General features: G+C 46.6%; 1 protein-coding gene and 1 long non-coding RNA gene across 5 annotated transcripts; one reads left to right on the top strand and one right to left on the bottom strand.

Moving 5' to 3' along the window:
• Positions 1-46: 46 nt before the first annotated feature.
• LOC141570145 (uncharacterized) lies at positions 47-6,836 on the top strand. 4 transcript variants are annotated; one of them, XR_016020998.1, is made up of 3 exons: positions 47-156; positions 1,230-1,414; positions 4,587-4,724. It is a non-coding gene; the product is annotated as an uncharacterized LOC141570145 (long non-coding RNA). The 4 variants fall into 4 exon arrangements; XR_016020997.1 differs by having other exon boundaries at positions 4,558-4,639; XR_016020999.1 differs by lacking the exon at positions 4,587-4,724 and adding an exon at positions 6,699-6,836 and having other exon boundaries at positions 48-156.
• CD4 (CD4 molecule) lies at positions 758-18,501 on the bottom strand. The gene is made up of 10 exons (XM_019754428.3): positions 18,166-18,501; positions 12,144-12,249; positions 11,836-12,009; positions 6,649-6,807; positions 5,967-6,212; positions 4,571-4,903; positions 3,589-3,789; positions 2,883-3,007; positions 2,520-2,587; positions 758-2,139 (listed from the first exon to the last, which is right to left on the bottom strand). The coding sequence occupies exons 2-10, from the start codon at positions 12,190-12,192 to the stop codon at positions 2,109-2,111; spliced, it is 1,386 nt and encodes a 461-aa protein (XP_019609987.3). The 5' UTR covers positions 12,193-12,249; positions 18,166-18,501; the 3' UTR covers positions 758-2,108.
• Between the last annotated feature and the right edge of the window lie 5,847 nt (positions 18,502-24,348).

Here is a 24,348-nt window from a genome sequence, read left to right as displayed (position 1 = left end):
GAGGAGGATGGAGGGGAATCCGCTTCATTGGTGAAATGGTTAGTGTCCTACCCCCACCCCATCCCGTTTTCAACACGAACACAAGCTCCAGGAGGCAGCTGGTGGTGTTGGGGACTGAAGAGCTAGCAGTTCCGGGAGGAGGAAGCATGTGTCACAGTATGTCACTGTGTGTATCTGTGTGAGGGCTGTGTCTAGGGTGTAGCTCAGAGGGACATGTGCTGGAGGCTGTGGGGAGTAATGGGGCAGTGGTAAAGCTGCGCTGCTTGTGGGGTGCGGGTACCCGGGCCTAAAAGGATGCTGGGACACACACTCACACACACAGCTCCCTCCTCTTGGAACACAAACACACGCTCCTTTTGGGGATACACACAAGTTGCATGCACACATTAGTTTCTTATGGTCCTTGCTCTCCACCACACTCATACGCATGTGTGGAACACACACCCCCCTACAAGCTCTCCCCCTCAGTGTATCACACGTGTGTGACTGACTACAAAGTCTTAGCCTCACAGACCACACAGGGCCCTTTGGGGATGGGTAGGTGAATAATCAGCTTCCAGAGAACTTTTCCCTCCCCAGAGAAACCTCATCTCCTTCCTGGGCAAGACTGGCAACCTCTCCTCTGGGTCTGACACCACAGATCAGAAGGTTCTGGGTCCCCAGAGAAGAGTCCATGCATCTCTCTCTCTCTCTCTCTCTCTCTCTCTCTCTCTCACACACACACACACACACACACACACACACAAATGAAGAAGCGTAAGTTTATAGTAAGTTTATTGTATTTTTCTGTCAGCTCAGGGAGGCAGAAGTGGGGAGTGGGCAGGAATACAAAGCAAGCAGTGAGGAGCCGAGGCAGCAATTGGGTGTTTTTGGAAGAGGGAAGCTGGGAAGAAAGGGAAAGGGCATAGGGATTGAGGGAGATGGTGAGAAAAGAATGGAAGGAGAGGCAGAGGAGGCTAGGGATCCTGAGAGAACTGGGTCAAGAAGAGGAAGAATACTTGTAACCTCAGTTTTCCTGTATCCTGAATGGTTTGAGTGAAGGATGAAGGAGGGTGCAGGGCAAGGGGACTAAAGCAGAGGGACTGAGGCCAGGCTATCACCCTTCATAGGAGGTCCTGTCACAAGCTTCACTCTCAAGCCAGTGCCAACCCCATCCCCCTGGCAAAGCTCACCTTCCAGAAGGTTCTGCACAGGGTGAGTGGCAAATCACTGGGTACTCTTTCCCACAGGGTCTGTGCTCCCAACCTGTGCTCTGGTTAGGAGAGCTGAAGGCTTTGTCCTTTGATAACAGGATTCTGCTGAAAACAGGTGGTAAAGGAAGGACTTCGTGGGCAGGGAGGCCCTCCTCCATGTTCCTGAACTCTCTGAGGTGATGTGCTCCTACCTGTGGTGATGTGCTCCTGAGAATTCTAAGGTACGTATGGGGCATCTGTGACTAGCCAGCTGCAGAGAGCTTTGTGGTTATTTGTTCCCGTGTTCAAGAAACAGCAGAACTAGAGGTCAAGAGGCCTGGGCCAGTCCTAACTCCAACACTTACCAGCTGTGTGACCTTGGGCAATCATCTGACCTGGTTTATAAATTGAATTTGCTGCTTGGGTGATAAGAAATTGTGTCTGTGCACAAGTGTGAGCTGTTACATGGGTGTGTAGCAGAATGGAATGGTGGAGGCTGGCAGTCAGGAGCCTTTAAATCTAGATTTATCCTTGACTGGCTGTGTGATCTTGAACTAGTTCCTGCTCTCTCTGGTCCCAGCGTTCTCTCCTGTAAAATGATCGTTCTGTGCTTCAGACACCCAGCCTCACCCTCCATGCCAGGCCAGACTGGTTCAGTATGCTCCCCTGGGATCTAAGTGAGCAGTGAGAGAGAGTTGAGAAGAAATAATCGAAGAAGGGCTAAGGTTTGACTGAAAAGGGAATGGGGAAGCAGTGGTGTGAGTAAGCCTCTGAAAGAGGAGACCCAGTGGCTAACTGTTATCAAGGAGAGCAGGAGATGCCAAAGGCACTGGGATCTGCTACATTCATTTCGTCTGCAGGCCCAGGAGCCCAAGAGGAATGCAGGGAAAACAGCTGGGGAGGCTGCAAGTGGGAAGCTCCCCCTGGCCTGGTGCCTCAAATGAGACTACATGTCTTCTGGAACCGGCTGGAGGAACAAAGAATAAGAGGAATAAGTCTATTCCTCCCTGACTCCTTTGAGTTCTAGGATCTACCTCCATGGCTCCCGGACCCCACTCTTCTCTTCCAGTTGGGTGATGGCATCTGGGCCATAGCTGCAGTGCCACATCCAGAAATATCCCAGGCCTACAGCTCTTCACCTCCACCGTCCACCTTCTGCCTGCTTCCTACCTCCTCAGCCAGCCCTTTGTACTGTTCTCTCCCCTCCCACCTCCCTTAGCCTCCATCTCCTCACCTCCACCCCTCTTCCTTCCTCATCTCTTTCCCTTTCCTCTTTTCTTTACCCCTCCTGCCCTCCTCCTACTCTTTTTCTCACCCCTCCCCTTCCCCTTCCCCCCAGTTCCTTACTGAGGGCACTGGCAGGTCTTCTTCTCACTGAGGAGTCTCTTGATCTGAGACATCCGCTCTGCCTGGCGCTGTCCAGGAAGAAGGAGGGGAGTTGTGAGGGTCCCAGGCCTCCAGAAGGGAGGTGCCCCTTGGAGGGGGGAGGGGGGAAAGCTGGGAGAGGAGAAGCAGATACTGTGGCTGAGGCCATCTGTCCCAGAGTTAACTCTGCTCCTTCCTGCCTCTCCCTCCATGGGATCTGGGACAGAGCCCAGCCTGCATTAAGGGAACTCGGCAATGGGCAGATAGAGCAGAAGCAGGTCACATAGACAAGGTGCTTTTGTTGCTATATAGGAGTGAATGGGTGGTCTGTGGAGGTTCACTCACCCTGCGGTGCCAGCACTTGACACAGCAGAAGATACACAACCCAGTGAAAATCAGGAAGCCTGCAATTCCCCCCAGCACACTGGCCAGGAGCTTTGGCCAGGCCCAGGTGAATGCAGTAGGCAAAACTGAAAGAGAGAGAGAGAGAGAGAGAGAGAGAGAGAGAAAGAGAGATGTATTCAGCTCACTGCCCTCCATCAGGGCATCGAGCATTCTGGAGGACTTGAGGAAGGCCTCGCTGCCCAGATATTGTTGGGTGTGATCCTTGGGCTGGGAGAGCAGGGCAGGGTACACTGGGCTCTCATACTCCACTGGGGCTGGAGAGGAAAGGCTGGGGAAGGAGTTTTAAGGTTTAGAGACTGCAGGGCGCTCTGGGGAGCTAGGAACAGCAGTCCAGTGTGTCTGCCCCACATGCACGCACACACGCAGGAGTGCTTGTGGCTGGGTTTGGAAAGGAACTGGGAGTGGGGATCTTGGTCAGGGGGGACCCATTCCTGGATTTAGGGGAGTGAGGACTTGTAGGACTATAGGTGGGTGCCTAGGGCCCGGGACCACACTCCATCTCACCTCATCTCCGCTGTGTCCAGGCACTATACACATAACCCACCATCTCAGGGGATTTGGGAGGCTGGGCTCTGGGTGGTCTCCACCAACCCTGGGAAGGTCCTACAGCTAAGGGGGCAGGGACTTGGGCTTAGGTCTCACTCACCCTCGACCTTGGATTCCAGCAGGACTTTGTCCTTGTCACTCAGTAGACACTGCCATGTCCCTGAGTTAGGGTCCTGCACCTCCACCTTCTTCTGTTGATTTGAGAGCTTTGTATCCTGGTCTTCCTGCTTCAAACTCAGCATCAGGTTGCGGGAGCTGGGCCCCAGCACCTCACAGGTCAAATGGTTCTGGGACTTAGTCACTGCAGAGGAATCAGAGCCTGAGGCTGGGACCCCGGACCTCTGGGTTCCCCGCACCTCCATGCTCTAAGTGGATTCAGTAGAACAATCAAAATGACACTTTACATGGGCACTCCTCTTTTGACCTCTAAGAGTACATTTTCATGCACTTCTAATAGAGAAAACACTGTTTTTGAAGTCCAACGGTTTTGGATTCGAATCCTAGCCCCACTGCTTACTATCTACATGTCCCTGAGCAAGTTATTTAGCAACCTGAGACCCAGAGAATTATTAAATGCACAAATACTTGTACATTTCTTGAATGGGGACTGGCATGTGGGAAGCATCTAGTATTAGCCGTTATGACCCGCGGGGTTGTCACAATGATTAAGAAGGAGGAAAGTGAAGGACTCTGTGTGGAGCCTGACATCATCATCATATTAAACTCAGAGCAGATTTTGTTGTCCTCATCAGGAGAAAGGAGACCCAGAGAGATAAGGGGGCTTAGCCAGGGGCACAGAGGGTGAGGGCAGAGGCAGAACTAGAACCTTGGTTCTTAGTGCATGCCTTTTGAGGATTCTCAGTGAATCGTCCCTCTAGGCTGGCTCATAGATGTTAGGGAAGAGCATGCGGATTCCAGTTTCAATTAAAAACCAGCCCCCAAACCAGTGGGCCCTTCATCAGCTCCATCAGACAACCAAGGCCTAAGCATCCTTTTGTGGGCCTGTCCTGCCTTGGAAGGAAACCTGGGCCAGACCCCTTGACCTCCTGCCCTGCCTTCCCCTTCTCAGCCCAGCTCCTCACTTCTTATCATCACCAGTTTCACTTCCTGATGCAACTGCCGCTTGCTGAGAAGCAGGGTCAGGTTTCCAGAACCAGCATCCTGAGGTAAGGCCTGGGGCAGGCTAATGCAGAGCGGGAGGGTTTCCTTCATCTGGAACTTGCAGCCTGGGTGAACGTGCATAGACACCTTCTTGTTCTCCAAGGAGAAGTTCATGCAGGGCTTAGGGGATGATGCCCCCTCCTTCTGCCACTTCAGCTCTCCTTTCAGGTTTATATTTTCGCAGGTAAGTCCGAAGGAGAACTCCACTCGCTCCCCCTCTTTTGCATACACTGTGTCAGAGACCTTCTTGAAAGCTGGGGGTAGAAAGGGGAACAAAGGGGGTAGGAAGGGTCGGAAGGAGATAGAATGGATGGAGTAGGCATGTGATGGGGCAACACAGGCATGGAAGGGGCCCACATGTGTCCAAACACTTAGGTTGCCCTTTCAGACCCTTAAATTCCCATCTACCTCTCCAATCTTGTCTCTGTCTCTCCACCCCAGCATGTTCCCATGGCAGTGCCCCCTCCCGCTGGAAGCCCTCATAGAACAGCCAAGCTACAGGGGGGGTCTTCCCCTCTTCAGGATCTCTGGAGCACAGAGGGTATTTGGCGTAATACTTACATGTATAATTTGGCACCCTTCACAAGATAAAAGCGAATATATAGGGCTTGCTATGTGCCAGGCACTGTTCTAAGTGTATTACACGCATTAATTTTCACCATAACACTACAAGGTAGTGTACAAGGTAGGTACTATCACAGTGAGCCTCATTCCCATTTTATAGATGCAGAAACCAAGGCACAGAGAGATTGAGTAACTTGCCCAAGGTCACATGGTTAAGTCAGAGTCAGGATTTAAATCCCTAGTCCATGCACTTAGCCACCACACCACCCTACTTGTGTCCCATAAGCACCTGGAGGACAGGAATGGGTAGAACCTGCATTCTGGCCTCTCAGTTTCCCCCACAGTGTCTACCTCAGGACTCTAAAGGTGCAATATAGAATTTCCTCAGGGCTGGCTTGCCGCTGTTAGTGTCCCTGAGTAAGTAAATTTGCCAGTTTGGTGGGCATGGGGAGCAGAGGCAACAAAGAAAATAGATGCCCTTGACATTCCTCCTTTAGGACCTCCTCCAGGGCTCTCCGGGGTCCCTTCCATCCTTACATCCCATCCCGTGTCCCTTTTCTCCTCCAGGTCCACCACCCTGAGGAAGGGAGGGCCCAGTGTATCCCTCAGGACAGATTTCACCTTTAGGGAGCCTAGCCCTAGCCTCCCTCTGTCCCTTAGTATCGGACACAGGAGCAAAGCTGTGAGAGCAGAGGAAGGGTCTGTCAGCTGCTGAGGCAGGAGGGAGCCTGCAGGAAGATGAGCTCCTCTTACCCAGCATGTAGATGTTTATGTTAAACTCCAGTGTCTTCCCATCTTTGGAGACGGTGCATGTCCAGGTGCCACTCTTCTGCGACTCTGGCTGGGACAGTGAGAAGCTCTTGCCCTTTTTATGCTTTATATTCCCTGGATCTTTCCATTCTACTAAAGCGTCACTACCAGGAGGGCTCTCCAAGGTCATGGTCAGGCTTTCCCCAGGCAGTAAGCAGATGGGGCTGCGGATGTCCAAATTGGAATTCACTGTGGAAGGAGCAGGCCACCTGTGTCACACACACACTATCCCCAAGGAGACAGGCAGAAGCCAGGAAACCAAAAGTGTCTCTCCATTACCCTTGTCCCAACATCTCTCTTCCTGCCAATACCCAGCTGCTCACCCCCAGGCCCAGCAGGGCTTCCTTCTCCCTTCCTCCTCCTCTCTCCGTCCTCTCTTCTATTGTTTCTTTCCCTCCTTCCTACAGCTCCTGCCCTTCTCCTGCCCCTTCTATAGGTCTCTTCCTCTCCCCCTTCCTCTTCCTCCCAAGGCCTGAGGAGGGTTTGAAGAGTTGTGGCCAGTTTCATCCGCCTCTGGACTGTTGAAGTACTGCCAGCACAGACCCTGGTTTGGTTTCAAGGATGGGAGTGGGGGAAGGGAGGAAGGGAGATTGGCTGGAGGGGTCTGCACCCCAGGGCTACTCACATTTGAATACCATCAATTTCACCTTTGTTGTCTTGCCCTCCAATTCACAGTGGTAAGTCCCTGAGTCTTCCATGTCAAGATTCTTGATGATCAGAGGAAAGTATCCTTGGTCCCAATTGAGTCGTTTTGAATCAACACGGTCTTTCAGCTTGGAGGAACCTGGGAGTAGAAGCCATATGGAGGAGGTTGGGGTACCCTGGAACACGGCCTCCCTGATGAAGACAGTGCCTACAACTCTTCTGATCTAAGTTGCTAATTTTCTGCCGTCGTCCTAGTCAGAGAAACCCAGACTAGCAAAGAAGTCCCATCAAATTCATTTACCTAACCAGGATAATATCTCATTAATCCAAAATAAAGTAACATCGTATTTAAACACCAACATGCCAAATACAGTGTTCCCAAAAAATGTATACACATTTTCAGGGTTTTTTTGTTTGTTTGTTTGTTTTAAGATTTTATTGGTGCAGGGGAAGAGGACTTTATTGGGGAACAGTGTGTTTTTCCCAGGACCTATCAGTTCCAAGTCAAGTTGTTGTCCTGTCAATCTCAGTTGTGGAGGGTACAGCTCAATCCCAAGTCCAGTCACCGTTGTTCAATTTTAGTTACACAGCCCACCATCCCTTGTGGAAGTCGAACCAGCAACCTTGTGGTTGAGAGGACACGCTCCAACCAACTGAGCCATCCAGTGGCCTGGGAGCTCAGTGGCAGCTCAGCTGCAGCTTGTTGATTTCATTCTAGTTGCGGAGGGCAGCAGCTTGCTGGCCCATGTGGGAATCTAACCAGCAGCCCTGTTGCCCAGAGCTTGTGCTCTAACCAACTGAGCCACCCCTCCGCCCCTGTATACACATTTTAAGAAAGGAAAAACCTATTAAAATTGTAATACTCAGTATATACTGATAACAAAAGATGAATACAAGTCACGTTTAACTTCTGCAATTAGAAGAGGTGCTCAAAGTGTTTACCATCAGTGTTATTTTAATACAGTTTTTTTGCACCCTATGTAGTTTACATGCATCATCTTAAATATTCTTCACAACAATTCCAAGAAATAGGTAATATTTTGCTTATTTTGCAGATAAGGAAACTGAGGCTCATAGAGATTAGATAGTTGCCCAAACTCTTACTTACACAACATCAGCAGGAACATAATCTGTATATAATTTGTAACATCTACCAGAATTACAAATGCACGTACGAAACTAAATGTCCACGTACGAAACTAAATGTCCACCAAGAAAGGATAGATAAATTATAGTCCACCATTCAGTGTAATGCTATAAAAGAAGAGTGAGGAAGCTCTTTATATATTGAAATGGAGTAATATCTAAGAAACATCATTAACTGAATAAATCAAGATATTAAACAGGCTACCATTTGTTTAAAAAAGAGGGGAAAGTTTATCTATCTATCATCTATCTGACTCGCATAGGAACAAATATTTCTAAAAGTAAACGTAAGAAAATGGTAACTAGTTGCTTCTGGGGGAGAGAAAGTGAATACCCTTGAGACAGATGTAGGAGGGGGCCTTTCCACTATATACCTATTTCTACCTTTCGAATTTTGACTCCAGTCACTGGTGGAATGGGATTAAAATTCAGGCCTGTTAGGTACTGAAAAAAATTTGCCTGTGGTTCAGAAATTGACTGTGGGGAATCAGGAAAATGATACGCCTTTGTCAGAGATCAGGAAGTTGGGAAGGGGAGCTGTTCTGGAGGAAACTCAAGTGATAGAAATAGAACAAAAGCACTGACACAAAAGACAAGAATTTTTAGAAAGGAGCACATTGTTTCACTCTCACAGTTGGTCAAAGAAATGCAAATTAAAATAATGATATATTTTTCAACTACCAACTATGTTGGAACCTGGACATTTGAGTGTTGTGAGATTCTGAATCTTATTTAAAGCTTTTATTTTAACGGGCTTTCTTTGACACCACTGTCAAGGGAAGGGGCGATGCCACCGTATTACTACCAGGGGTAGGTAGAAATCTAGGTTTGTTCCTTATCCTCCATTGCCACTAGAGGAGAATATTCCTCGTTACTGTTGGGTAGGAGTGAAAGTTCCAGCTACTGGTCTCCTTGGACCCTGCTGTGGAGGTAGTGAAAGTTATTGCTGGGTGATGGTGAAAGTTGTCACCTCCACTAGGCCTCCTCTGACAGCACTCCAGCAAGGAGGGGAGCCTCATGACTGCTGGGAGGGGCTGGATGTCCAGGCTCCTCGTGTGATCTCCACTGACATTGCAGGGGTTGAGGAGTCACTATCTGGTGTGGATGAACATCCTGGCTTCCTACTTTGCATTCCCTGACACCATCCCAGTGGGGGTGTTGGGGTGCCTCAGTACAGCCTTAGGAGGGTAATGCTGGCATGAGTGAGGGTGGGGCCCAGTTTTTCTTCTCTTGTGTTTGACTGGAATAGAACAGTTATTATCTAAAAGTGTTTTGTCTTGCTAAGTTGCTCCTTTTCTGGTCCTTTGGCTAGAGAAAGGCTTTTGTTGAGGCTTATTTTTGTCTGTGCCCATTGGCATTTTTAGATTGTCTCCTTGATCAGCTCCAAGACTGGGATATATGAAGCAACAAGAAAACTTACCATCATGTTGTTCCTCAGGTCCTGAGGCCCCTACTAGTCTACCCTCTTCTCTACACCTTTCAAAATCTTTTTATATTAGTTCTATATGTAATGTCCAGGGTTTTCAATTGTACTTAATGATAGGAAAAGCAAAAAGTATGTTACTGTGGACTGACTTATGGACCGACTTATGGACCGACTTATGGACCTCCAAGATTCATGTGTTGAAGCCCTAACACTCACTGTGATGGTATTTGGAGATGGGGCCTTTGGGGGCAATTAGATTTAGATGAGGTCATGAGGGTGGGGCCTTCATGGTGGGATTAGTGCCTTTATAAGACACCAGAAAGCTTGTTTTCTCCCTTTTCCACCATGTGAGAACACAGCAAGATGGCACCATCTGCAGGCCAAGAAGAGAGTCTTTTCCAGAACCCAACCATGCTGGCACCCTGATTTCAGACTTCCAGCCTCCAGAACTGAGAAAATAAACTTCTGTTTTCTGAGCCACTCAGTCTATAGTATTTTGTTATAGCAGCCCAAGCTGACTAATGCATACATCTACTTCATTTTCCTAAAAATCCTCATTCGTTTTCTTTAAATTGGATCATTTTATTGTACAAACACAATGGAATTTGTATGCACACACTGTGCTGAAGTATTTCACCCTTTAAAATGTAAATAAGCATACTTGGATTAACTTTGGTCACAGGGGTCAGAACTAACAACTGCCTCATAAACTAGTATGCCCCCAAAGTCTTTTAAGCCTGCAGTTATGTTTTAGGGGGAAGGATGTGATTAATGGCATTCATCAAGCTCTGAAGGAGTCATTTTATAATAATATTCTATTGTATTTACATATATACCTGCAAGCTCTCATTCTTTTTATTAGCTACATAAGTTCCCACAGTTATACCCATAATTCAATTCTTTCCTCACTGATTAGTATTCAAGTTGAATTCTAGTCTCTCATATTATAAACAATGCTTATAACAACATCCTTGCATAAATATCACAATATATTCACAATTTTATTTTTGTCAAAAGGATTTTCCAGAGTAGCTATTACTAGATAAAAGGGTTTAGAATTTTGTATTTATTAAATATTGCCAGATTATTTTTAAAAATTAGTCTAATAACTGATCATCCCATCATGGTATAATTTTATAAGGGAGAAGGATAAAGATATATATAGTATAATATCATGTATGTAATAATACATATTATATTTTCCCCAGTAAACAACCTTTGGAAGGAAATAAATCAAATATTGACAGAGCATATCTTTGAGAGGTGGAAGTACGTGTGCATTTGATTTTCTTCCTTATTCTTTTCTGCATTTGCCAAATATTTTATAATGAGCATGTAATACTAAAATCTGAAAAAACAGTAATATCAATCAAATTTGTATAAAGGAAGTAACATTGGATGGTACAAATCAATATACAGTCAAATCTTATTAAGCAGATTCCATTTCAGCAAAATTTGTATAACAAAAAGATATCAAAAGATCAAGCTGACCTGGCCCACTAATTTCACTTCTAGGAATTTATCCTACAAAGACATTTGCACATGTGTCCAAAGATACAAGGTTTCATTCCCTGCAGAATTGTTGGCAGCAATAAACTGAAAACAGCCTAAACGTTCAACAACATGGGGTTAGTCAAGTAAATTGTGGTATGATTATACAAAAGAACTATACAGTCAATGAAAAGAAATGAGGGAGAAATATATACAGATATATTTGACCATATATATGGTGCCAAAAAAATGCACTTTAAAAGTGGAAAACTGTGTTAAAATTGTAATACTCAATGTATACCGATAACAAAAGAGAATACAAGTCATGTTTGACTTCTGCAATTACAAAAGGTGCTCAAAGTGGTTACCATCAGTGTAATTTTAAAACAGTTTTTTTCCTTTCTTAAAATGTGTATACTTTTTTTGGCACTGTGTGTGTGTGTGTGTGTGTGTGTGTGTGTGTGTGTGTGTGTACATATACATGAATATAGAACAATCTTCAAAATATCTGTCGAATTTGAAAAAAACGAAGGTTAGAACCAGGTATGTTGCTTGAATGTGTCTTTTGTCTTTCACTATACATATTACACGTATTCCCAGTATCTAGAACATTACTTAGCAATTTTAAGGGAGAGAGAAATGTATTGATAATTTAAGAGAAGAAAGAAGAGGGGATTACTATATACATATGGGCTTCTAAATGTGTGCACAGTTCATCTCTTGAAGGAAATATAGAAACTGGTTAAAACAGTTGCCTCTGGGGAAGGAAATTAAGGTACTAGGGAGTAGGAGGGAGATTTATTGTCACTGTATATCATTTGCATGGTTTAAAATTTTTTACCATGTACATATATGACTTTCTCAAGTTATTTTAATTTTAAAATTAATAAAAATAAATAAAGTCCCAGATGAAAGTCAGCTTATTTCAAGTAACTAAGCAGAACAAAATTCTAGGACAGGAAAATCGCTTGCAGAGTTTGTGGGAGTTGTGGTCCTGAGCCCTGCCCAAGGGTGTGAATTTATAATGGGCATCAGGAGCTCTGACATCCTGGATGTTCAATCCATAATGCTTTTCTCCCGGGATGGGGAGCCAGGCCACCCTACCTTTCACCAACCATGCCGAAGAGGAGCTCTGAGTTCCCAGAATCCTGATCCCAGAAGGATATTTCCAGTTGAAGTGCATGTTTTTCTTCTGAGAAGAATTGCAGGGCAGCTCTGCCATGCCTCCTGCCTCAGCCAGCACCAGTTCTTGTCCCTGAATGACCACTGGGAGCAGGGCTAAGGCGGAAAAGAAGGAGGTTGGGCCTCGAGCCCCTCACTTCCCACTTCCACCCCATGCCCCACTTTTGCATTTCCCAATCAGCCCCTCCTCCCAGGCCATCTGCGTCCAGATCCCAATTCTGAGCACTCACCCAGTTGCAGCAGCAGAAGCAGGCTCCTAAAAGAGGTTCCCCTGTTCATTGTGGCCTTGCCTGAGGCAGGCAAGTACCTGGGCCTTCCCCTGCTTACGGGCAGGGCCTGAGGGAGATACTAATTGTTAGGCAGCAGTCATTTATTGGGCCTGGGGCATAAGGGGATGATATGCAATCTCTCTGTTAAACTGAGGGGTGGGTCTAGCAGTCTATGTTTGCACAAACCCTTATCCTACAGCCAAGCCAGAGACCTGGACATGCAAACCGCAAAGCAGACATCCACCAGTATGTGCCATATAATGCTGTGCCCAGGCCAGGCGTGGAGTCTCTGCCAGCTGGCATCAGAAAAAGATGAACAGAGAAGGTGACAAATTGGTGGGGACCAAGACCAGAAAACCAAGCCAGGTCATGAAGGTCTTTGAATGTCATGATGGGATGCTGGGACTTGACCCTGGGCCCTGGGGAGCCAACAAAGGACTTTATTTAGGGATGGACAAGATTAGATTTGTAAAATGGCTCTCTTGAGCTTCTGTGTGAAAGATGAGTGGGAGGAGGCCAAGCGCAGGAGGCAGGATTATAACAATCCTGACAGAGAAGAGGCCTGAACTTAGACAGTGGTGGTGAGATGTGGGAAAAGAGATTGACCTCAGGGACAGTTCTGAGATGAAATTCCCAGGGGTTGGGGCCTGATGGAGTGTGAGGTGCAAGGGACAGAAAGAGCAGAGGGTAATGCCCTGCTCTCTAACAGACCAACCCTGTAAGTCCTTTGAGTGTGACAAGCATAAGATGAAGGAGCAGGAGCAGGTTTTATGAGCTTAGAAGACTGTCGTTGGCTGCGGGGAGGGGGCTGCAGAAGAGTTCTGAATAGACCTTGAGGAACAGGCGGCATTAGGTTAGAGCAGTGATTCTCAAAGTGTGGTTCCAGATCAGCAGCAGCGTCACCTGGGAACTTGTTAGAAATGCAAATTCTCAGGCCCCACCCAAGACCTGCTGATTCAGAAACTGGGGGTGGGTCTAGCAGTCTGTGTTTTCACAAACCTCCAGGTGACTGATGCATGTTCAAGTTTGAAAGCCTGGGTTAGATAGAAAGGAAAGGGGAGGGGCATCCTGCCATTATGGTGTTCAGAGGTGCAGGGGGAGGTGAGGGGTGGGCTGTGAAAACAGAATTGAGAGTCACGAATGGGCTCATGGGGGGAAGTGGTAGCAGGTGATGTGGGAAAGGCCTTTGAGGACTGATTGCAAATCTTGACAGACAGGCTAGGGAGCTAGGGAGCTTTGTTCTGCAGGTGACGGAGTCACTGCTGATTTTTGAGCAGAGATGTGACATGGACTATGCAGAACTGTTAGGAAGCTTGACGTGGCAAGTCAGAATCAGAGGACATGGAAGAATTAGAAAACAGAGGATGGCCACCAGATAGTGCCTCAAAGAAAGGCAGGAGCAGAGCTCAAGTGTCTTGGAACTCTAGGCCCAGACTATAAGTAGGCTTCAAAGGGGTGAATGCCTTGGGAAGAGTGTCAGCATGGACCTGATCCAGAATTTGGCAAGATGATAGCCTGCGTCCAGACTTATTTTTCTCTCCCCCAAGCCTGGTCTTTCTTTTTCCTAGAAGCCACCTTTGTTGTTTGAGTTCTGCACTGATCTGCCCACTCTAAACTCCCACGACACCTTGTTGACACTCTCTTGGGCATGTCCCACCTTCTACCTATGGAGCAATGAATTGGGTTCTTATCTCTCCTTTACCAGCTTGATCTCCTCTAGGACAGAGATGATGATTCAGCCAGATCTGCCGCTACCGCAGGCCTGGTACCAGCTGCAGCATAGAGAAGGGACTCAGGAGGTGTTTGCTAAACTTAAACCAAATTGAATTGAATGGAGGAGAAGAAATCACTGACTTCTTTCTGTACTCGACATATTAATTCTGTTACTAAAATGGGTCATTTAACTGTGTGTGCACTCCTAGCACTGGCCTGGATCAAGCCAAGTCATTCCAATCATTCTGCCTATTCTTGTGCACCCCCCCCCCCCCAATCCAATCCCCACCTCGCCATGGGCCATCCTCTCAGCCCTGCCCTCTACAAGGAAGATGATTCTTATAGGCTGCATAGCTCAGGCTCCTTTGCTCTCCAGCTACTAATTAGGGTTGGCCAATGGGGAGCACCCACAAGAGATCAGAGAATCCGGGAGAGAGGCTGGGGTATTTTTCCTTACCCTCTTCCTGCTCTGGAAGTATTTTCTGCAAATGGTTGTATTCCCTCCGCTCCCCCTTCCTCTCCCCTGCTGATTAAAGCTCTTACCTGGTAGCCCCTTATCCACAGCTCAAATTCTCACTAAGTTCCAGAAACACCATTTTGGCTTTTGTTTCTTCAGGACCCTGCCTGCTGTTGCTAGTGTTAGTCTGCTGCAATGTGCTGGTTGGTTCCCTGTCCATACCTTTCTCTGTGAAAAACCCCCTCTCTGCAGTCTCTTGAACCATCTGAGACAGACTATTTCCTGTTGGGCACTGGTCTATGATCAGATGTAACACTCAGATGGGTGCTGGGGGCTTGGTTCTCCTATGAGGTTTGGGGGAAAATTTTTTTAAAAAGTCCCCTCCAGTCACTCCATCTGTCCAAAAGAGTAATGACCCAGGGCCTAACACATAGTACAGGCTTGATAGAATTGTTTAAGCAGGTAAACAGGAACAAAACATGTCAGGAAGAAGGGTTCCAGGAAAGGAGGGAGGCTGCTCACGGGTGCAGTTGTTTACAAGTTAACTTGGAGCATAGAGGTATTGAGGGATAGGCTGGGGTGAGAAAGTGGGGTAGGGGCACCCCTATTATCTGAGAGTGGTTCCCACTGTCCCCAACTCCCAGACTCACTGTGTCTTTGGTGAGCAGAAAGTAAAGGAGTCTCCTAGGGGATACCTCTTCCCTGGGGTCCAAATTCAGCTTAGATGTTTGAGGAAGGCTGGGACATTCCTGACCTTCCGCAAATGTGCTCATTTTTCCTTCCCCACTCAATGATCCTGAGGTCTGTGCAGAGGGCCAACTTTCAGCTCCCTGCACTGCCTCAACCCACCCCAAGGGCTCGACTAGGTGAAAGAGGCTATGGGTTTCCAGCTGCTGCTTGCTTTGGTGCTACGGGTTTCCGCTGCCACCCTAGAGAGCTGGCCTTTGATTCCCACACCCTCAGCCTCCCCAGAGACGCTCTGCAGCAGTACAGTAGCAGGCGCATCCTGTACACCACAGCCCTGAGAGAGTCTTGGAGAGCTCGCTGGTCCCCGAGATGTCCTGGCAACTCTCTCTCTCTCTCTCTCTCTTCCTCCCTCCCTCCCTCGTTGTCTCCCTCCCTCCCTTGTTTTTCTGCTCATATCTGTGCATTTATACATCTATGCCTCCCCAAGCTGATGCCTCTGTCTTCAACACCCTGCATTTGTCTCTCTTCCTCTGTGCGTCATACACCAGGAGGCAATTGTGGCTCTTCTGGTTTCTCTTGGAATGCCCTTTGCCTCTTTTCCTCTTGCATTTCTCCCTTCTCCAGCTGCCACCAAGCTCTAGTTCCTTTTCTTGCCTGTTAACAGGCATCCAGGCCTCTGGCAGGAATGCAGGCTTTCAACAAGCTTTGATCTAAAGGGAGCCTGCAGAGCACAGTCTGGAGCCCAGGGATGGATACCAGGGAGATGGCTGCAGGGTGGACAAAGGGAAAAGCACAGATTCTGAGAAACAAACAGAGGCCCCAAGGGCTGATAATGGGAGGCTGGGAGGGAACGCAGAAGGTAGGGAGAAACCCAGAGCAGCTCATTAAAGTAACAGCTACACTCCACACAATCCACGATCACACACAAAGCCCAAGGGAGTACAAACAAGACAGAGAAAGAGGAAAAGTGATGAGGAAATTCTGAGACCTAAGCTACATGCACAGCGCAGTAGACCAAAAGAGAGACAGAGACCAAGAGAGCGATGAGCCCAAAATGGCAACACACACCCGCATACTCAGAGCCGCTGAAGTTCTTGCTACCCTCACCCTGGCCCCCTGAGACGGCATGAGGAGTGAGGCTGGGGAGAGGAAGAGGGCACAGCCCCACCACAGCGACAGTCTGTGGTCCCACAGGCACTTTTATCTTCTCCCCATAGCCCCCAGTCAGCCCTCTCAAGCCCCGCCATGGGATGTGCCCCCCACAACACACACTCTCTCTACTGCTTACTGGCTTCATATAAACTTCCTAGAGACCATGACCTCTCTAAGGGACCCTTGTGGTTCAGTGGCTGCAACCTCCACCATCCTCTCCTTTGCCTCAGACGCCCACGCTGGGGGAGCTGTGCCCTCCCTCTTCCCCCTATCCCCCGAAAGGTGCAGAACAGACTTCAACCTTAGAGCCTTACAAACCCAGGCCCCCATCTGCCCCCTCCCAGCACCCATTTTCATCAAACTTACTTTGTTTAACAAACATTTATTGAGTGTCTAAAATGTGCAAGGCCCTTGGTCTACCCAACTCCCTCGCTGCTACCTCACCACTATGGCCAGGATCAGGGCCTAAGGCACTGAGAGGCTTTTTCTGCCTAGAACCGGTTAGTGAAGGGAGTTTTTATTTTGAGGTAGACCTCTGCTATATAAGTGCTCCCAAACTGAGAGAGGGAAATCATCTGGTGAGTTATCTATGACGCTATTCTCTGGGAACTCTCTCATTTGAGGTTAAGAGGGCGGCCATTTTGTATGAACCTACAGCATCTAACACAGCCCAAGAAATTATTTGTCAAAACACGAAACAGCAGTGATCTTCCCTATCAACTTCTACTCTCAGCCCTGCACCTCTAAAAATTTGCCCCATAAGAGTAGGACATTCAGGAGGAGATAGTCCAGCCAGAACAAAATCTTTGAATTAGGGAGAATGGGGCCTTTCTATTTTGAGACATCTCACTGTACCAGAGGAGACCTCTCTCCCAGAAGACATCTACAAAGGGAAGGCAGAAGACGCCTGGGGAACAGGGCTGCAAGGCCATGGAGGTCTCAGAGAGGTAAGGGCGAGGGCTGTGGATTTGTACAGGGTGTCCCATCTTGAGAGGTATCACCTCCTAAGTTCCCCCCACCACGCCTGACCAAGCCCAGGGAAGGGAGGAGTTCTGCAAATCCTTTTCTATCTCCCTAATCTCTTTTCCCAGAGCAGCTAAGACACCTAAAACCAGTGCTCTTAGAACCAATTGTTCCAATGACGTATTTACCTAAAAATATATATCTATCACATTTACAGCATTTCATACATAAGAGCTCAGTTTCAACCCTTTTGAGAATTTTAGCTTTCTCATTTCATTAATCATTTTAAAGCTAATTAAAGGGGAAGTGCCTTTAGACATATTGTTCAAAAATCCTAAAAATGCACAGAAGTAGACAAAAATGCACACAAACAGAAAAGACAGTTAATAGAGGCTTCATCAATCATGTGGCTTATGAAATGCTGCAAGTATGATTTCTGGTATGACTTTTTGGTGACTGTGTCATTGAGAAAATTGATTTTGGGAGAATTATCTCTGGACTAGATTCCACTTCTTTTTCTCTTTTTCTTGCTTTTCCCTTTGTTTCCCCCTTTTTTTTGTATAGGCCTCCTCCCTCCTTAATATTTTGTCATTCTTTCTATTTCTCTCCCACTCCTTCTTTCCTCTTTTTTTCCTCTTTTCCTCTCTTCCTATCTTCATCTCCTCCAGTCCTCATGATTAATTGCCTTCCACTGCCTTTCTCAGGGGGTGGCCTTGAGTCCCCATTTTTTCTGCGGTCTTGTAATCCGAGTCAACACCCCTCCGAGGAGCATCTTCTGCTCTGGGCACTGAGCTGTGCTGGTAGGGAGGTAGAGAGGAGGTTGGCATAGTCCCTGGCCTCTTGAAGCTCACAGTTCCAGTAGGAGATTGCTGCTCATGAAATGCAAGAGAAAGTGACCGGAGTTGTGGGCAAAGAACAGGAGGCCCAGCACATTCCGGTGCGTCTGCAGCCATGTTCTCCTCCCCTTCCCAGGCCCACAGAAAAGAATGAAGCTGAGTCTATCCATCTTACCTCTGGGCCTGTGTCTATCGTCCCCTCTACTTCTGCTTCTGCTTCTCGCACAGGTGTGTGCCTATGTGAAGGCTGGGAGCTCTGTCACCAGGAGCCCACTGGGGAGAGCGCTTGTTACTCCTGCAGAGACAGGAAGCCCTGTAGTGAGGCTCCTCCAAACCCCAGGCCTGGGCCAGCCCCCAACGTCACCATCTGGGGCTGGGGTCCCCACCCCTTGCCTCTCAGGGAAGATGTCAAAGTGAAAATGTCAAAGTCAAGGGAAAAAGTTAAGCACAACCAGGCTGGAGCCCAGAGCGTCACTGCACTTCTTATTGGGTAGCAAGAAAAAGTGTCACTGCACTTTTTGTTGAGTGGCAAGATTATGTCAGTGATTCTGCAGTCTGGCCAGGGCTTCAGGGAAACAAGAAGTGGGAGGCAAGTGGAGGGCATATGAGAGCAGTTATGTTAAGACCTCAAGAGCTACTTCTTCCTGGGCCCTAAGGGCACTTTCATCACCAGAGGCATTGTAGATGGCCCAGTGTGGCAGAAAGGAACTGGGTTAGAGGAGGATGTCTGAGACACCCAGAATGACAAGGAACCAGACTCTTTTCCTCTGGGCCTTCGTCTCTGGTCAACCCTCAAATTTTTATCTCTAGCCCAGATCTCTCATGAGCTCCAGATATATAAACCCATCTGCCCACTGGACATCTCCACTTGGATGTTTACCAGACACAGCAAACTCAACACACCCCATACTAAAGTTATCACCTGCATACTATCCCCCTCTGTTAACCTAAAAATAAAAGGACTTTCAAAGTGAGAGGCAACAAGCATTTATTTGAGATAAAAAGAATAGCTATTTAGGAAGCAATGATTCAGGCAGAAGCCCAAATAATGTTCCAGTTAGGAGACAAAGGCAATGGGTATTTATGAGAAGAAAAAGGAGAACAATTACATTAACAGAAGGAAGGCATTTCTATTGGTGCAGATAACATAACACAGGGATATTTATTCTAAAGCATCTTCTAATTTTCAGTCCGTTAGCCATCAGTCCAGAAGTCATAATATCTGCTTTCTTCTTATCTTTGCAAACAGTTCTTTGGGACAAAATGTTGCTCAGGCTTAGTCCAAAGGTTATTTTGCCCTCTTTTTAACCTTCCAAAGGTCTGAGGTATAAGATGTGCAAGGCAGTTCCTTTGGCATAGCAGCTCCAGCTCCATTTTATTTATTTACATCTTCAATCTTACTTTTCCTTCAAGTCTCCCACTTAGTGAGGGTTTCACCATCCAAGCTGCTCAAGCCAAATAAACTAGGTATAATCTTTGACTCCTTCTTAACCCAGCATCTCCCATGTGTTTATTTACCAATTCCGGTGGCTATTACCTTCTAAATAGTTCTGAAGTCTATCCAAGTCAACTGTCCCACTGCCACCATTCCCATCCAAGGTGCCATCATCGTCCCTTACCTGGACTATGGTTCGTACCTCCTCTCTGGTCTCCTGGCTTCTCCATTCTTCTTCCTCCAGGCCATCTTCCGCACAGTAGCCTGAGTGATCATTTAAATGTGCAAATGTCATCATGCCATTGCCCTACTATGAAAAAAAGTGGCCAGTTCATCTTGCAACTCCAACAATTAATACAAGTGTTTCCACTTGAAACAACTATTTGCTTCATTTGCAGCAGAAGTGCTTCTCTCATTCCATAACATTTCATAACAAATGAGAAATGTTATGTCCCATTCCATAACACAATGTACTCAAGGGTTGAAATTTAATAAAATTAATATTTACTACTTCATCAAGGAAATTCTAAAGTAAAACTGGCATTTTTTTTTCCCTTCCTTTTTTTACTGCAAGTGTCTGGCGGTGAAGAATAAAATGACAATAGTATGGTTTGGCGCCACTGCCTTGATTTGTGCTAAGGCAGCAGTCTATCCCAGATTGCTTTTGCAATGTTATTGCAATGTCAACATAGTGACAAAAGCAAATAACATCCCATTATTTTTATAAAAATAGCTGGACATCCTAAACCCCCTGACAGGGTCTCAGGGACCCCCATGGGCCACACTTTGAGAACTACTAATCTAGAAAATCTTTATTCATTCTTCAGAACTTAACTACCCCTCTGCACAGAACTTTCGCTGTCCCCATAATTTATTTTCTTTTTCTTCCTTAGTAATTCTCTTAGTTTTTAGCAGAGCTCATGGCTACCAAGATTTAAGTTACACTTCCCAGCCTCCCTTGCAGCTTGATGTGGCTAACTGACTAAATTTTGGATGCAAGTGAAAATGTTAGGTGCACCGTCTAAGGAGCGTCCTTACAAGGAAGGTCTAATTCCCTCATGGGAGGGTGTATGTCCTTCCTCAGGCCTTTAATTCCCTCTTACAGACTGGAATGCAAACACCCTCACAATTTTTTACAGGCTACCTGCTTTTCTCATTTACGTTACCTAGCAGGCTCCTATAAGCATTTAAATTTATAATCCCTGATCTACTCTGGTTCTCTCCATTCACTCACACATTCAACAAGTGTTAAGTGTCTACCAGGCCCAAGGTACTCTGCTGGATGCTGGGGATGTTAAGTAAGCTAGACATGATCAACTGCTCTTGCCCATGACACTTTTACTTAAGAATGTCCTTGATGAAGCTGTAAATATTAATTTTATTAAATCTCATACATATAGACACTCAATATTTAATAATTCCATTATGATTGGACAAGTGCTACAAAGGGAGAAGCAGAGTGTTGAGAGAGGTTATCCTGGGGAACCTTAGTTCAACTGAGAAAGGCTTCCATGGGAAGTGTATATCAGTAAGCATTGCTACAAATGAAAGAAAATTCAACATGATAGAGGATTGCATGAGACTTGAGTTGATTTCTCAACTGAAAGAAGTCTGGAGGCTGGTGGTTCAGAGGTGAGGGAGGTGAGGGGGCACCATGCCATACCCCAGAAGCTGGATTTGTCCTGTTTATATCTTGTTGCTCCCCCATCCTCTACCCATGAACCTTCCTCATAGTCTGAGAAGGATACTCAAGCTCCTCAGCTGGTATCAGGGTCCCTTATGGTAAGATCTCCCAGTACCCTGCACTGTTTGTCTCCTGGAAACACTAGTCCAAGTGTAATAATTATGACACTATTGATTTTTTAGTGTCTGTCTCACAGATTACAGTAGTGACCATGTCTGCCTTTCTTAGCACCCAGCAGAGTGCCTTGGGCCTGGTAGACCCTTAATACTTGTCAAATCTTTGTTTAAAAATATATTAAATTTTATTGATATTTATTGATATTAAGTTTGTTATGGTAAAATATACATACCATCATAAAATTTACCACTATAACCATTTTTAAGTGCACAGTTCAATGGCATTAAGTATATTCATGTTATGGTACAAACATCACCACCATCCATCTCCAAAACTTTTCATCTTCTTCAGCTGAAACTCTGTACCTGTTAAACACTAACTTCTCATTCCTCCTCCCGCCCCCAGCCCTGGCTGTTGAATACTTTTTGAATGAATGAAAGAATGAATGAATAAATGAATAGAGAGGGACTAGATTGGATCACAAACTTAAATGCCTACAGGAGCCTGCTAGGTAATATACATGAGCAAAGCAGACTGGCTGTGAACAATAGGGAGAAATGGGGACTGAGATAAGCTAGAGAGTACCTGCCTCATTTCATGAGGGCAGCCACTAACCACACAGCTCCAGCTTTGTACCAGAAGTTGTACCAGAATATGAGCCCAGAGTTGTCAGTTCTGCCAAAATTTTGAGAGAAGATGGAAAACCAGACATTTATGTAGTATGTCCTAATTTTAATGTTGGCAATTAATTTTGTTTTGTTCTAATACTGGGTAAATCAAACAAAGCATCCTAAGGGCTGTATCTAGCTTAAAGCCCAGCAGTTTGCACCTCATGGACCAGACAGACTGTGTGACACCATTTAGCTCTTGGGTCTCTGACCTATGAATGCCTGTGAAGATGGGTTCCCAGGAGTCAAAGGGTTTCAAGAACCTGGTTCTCTCCCTGGGATTTCTAAAGAGTTTGTGAAAAGAAAAGAGGAAGAGAGGACAAGTTTATATTTAATATTTAGAACTGCTGTTTGCTTTATATGGCTGTGTATTTTATTTAATACTCACAACAACCCTATATACCCTATATAGGGTATAGGTATTATTCTCCAGACTGTACAGATAAGGAAACAGAGGCTCAAAGAGTTTAAGAAAATTGCTGAATGTCACAGAGATAGTAACCACAACTGATGGAACTGGGATTTGAACTTCTGCTTGGACCCCATGCCTGGATTATCCCCCTCAGCCGACTGCCTCTTCTCTGTATTAAGAAAGGCTAGGATGGGAGGCTGGTTACCTTAGTTGGTTAGAGTGCGATGCTCGTAAAACCAGGGTTGCCTGTTTGATCCCTGCATGGGCCAATGTGAGCTGCGCCCTCCACCACTAGATTGAAACACCTACTTTACTTGGAGCTGATGGGTCCTGGAAAAAGACATAAAAAAAATAAATAAAAGTTTAAAAAAGAAAGAAAGAAAGAAAGAAAGAAAGAAAGAAAAAGAAAGAAAGAAAGAAAGAAAGAAAGAAAGAAAGAAAGAAAGAAGAAAGAAAGGCTAGGATGATGACTAAGATGTTTTCTCCCATAACAGTGGAGAGGTAGGAGGCCAACAACCTCATCTGGGGCATCTGAGGCTTAGCATCACCATGATCCCTGATATGTACAGAGTGATTTTCCATTTTCAAAGCACTTTCATATACATCAGCACATACCACACCTTTTTGGCAAGTATTACTATCCTCATTTTACAGAAGAAACTGAAGTTATCTGTCCCATGATGTGACTGTAAGCATGAAGCATGGGGATTTCTAGAAGTCTTCTGATTCCTGGTTGAGAGATATTTTTGCTGTGTGGATTCTGTCTCCAGGCTGGAAGAAGGGGAGGAGGTCTAGTGGGGAGAAAGAAAGGGGAAGCAGAAGGAAGCCGGCATCAAGGCTGACAGAGTGTTGGAGGCCTGCCATTGGAGAAGGGGTAGGGCCACCTGTGGAAGCCTGTGGAAGGGAAGTTGGAAGCCCCAGGTGCAGTCCTGTGGTGGCCTCTTTACCAGAAACATCTACAGCTGCACTGACAGCCTTTGCAAGGGGGTTGGGGGAAGGGCTTGAAAATTTGGGAGGTGGGGAGGGGCCACAGAGGTTGTTCTCTGAGAAGCGGAGTCTTGGAGAGCTGACCCACTTCCACCTGGCCACATTCTCCCTAGCTCCATAACCACTTTCTGCATCTCTCAGAGAGTGGTTCCTGGGCCTCCCGCACTCCATGGGAGCTATGAGCAGGCAAATTTCAGAGCTCAGCCTGGGCTCAGCCAGCTGGCACCTGCAGTCCTTTGGATAAACTGTCAGCCACAGAGTTGAGCAGATAGAACCCATCCGCATCCCCACCTCAGCCCCATTCCTTTCAAAGGGCGAACTCCATCTTGGGGTGGGCCCAAACAAGACCCCTAAGCTCCTTGCTTACGTCCTTTGTGGGAGGAATTACAACAGGGGCCCAGACCTGAACTCTAATATCTCTGCCTGGTGACGGAGGTGGGGCACGGAAATTTTTGGGCCTACCCTGCACCATATAGACAAAAAGACGAGGTTAAGGGTGGGGGGGACACACTGGCAAATGTGACCACAGGTCTGAATGAGCACAGCATGGCCTCTTGCCTGACCCACTTGATTGGCAAGGCTCTGGACCTCATTTGGCATCCAGAACTTGTGGACAGTGGACAACAGAGTAGGTTATCAGGTCCATGGCAGGACTGGGGGTAGAGGTACTCAGAGATACCTCTTCCTCTCTCATGGCCTGTCTCTCTTACGGTCAGTGTTTCCCACTGTGATAGCCATAATGCAAGATGGCCCCCAATGACTCCTGACTCCTTCATTTCACATCCTTATGTTTTCCCTTCCCACAGTGTACCAGCCTTGGTCTGTGTGACCAATAGAATAGGGCAGAAGGGGCAGTATGTCACTTTCCAGATTAGGTTATGAAAGCATGGTAGCTTTTGTCTTGGCCATTCTCTCCTTCTAGAAGAAGCTAGTTGCTATGTCATGAGTGACCCTAAGAAGAGGCCTATGTGGGGGTGGGGCAAAACTAACACCTCTGGCCAGCAGCCACCTAAGGATCCTTCTTGGAAGCAGATCCTTCAGTCCAGCCAAGCCTT

Source organism: Rhinolophus sinicus, chromosome 1 (genome assembly GCF_057876585.1).
Source record: "Rhinolophus sinicus isolate RSI-liver-muscle chromosome 1, RSI-T2T, whole genome shotgun sequence".
Lineage (NCBI taxonomy): Eukaryota > Metazoa > Chordata > Mammalia > Chiroptera > Rhinolophidae > Rhinolophus > Rhinolophus sinicus.
This window is presented reverse-complemented; position numbering and strand designations above follow the sequence as displayed.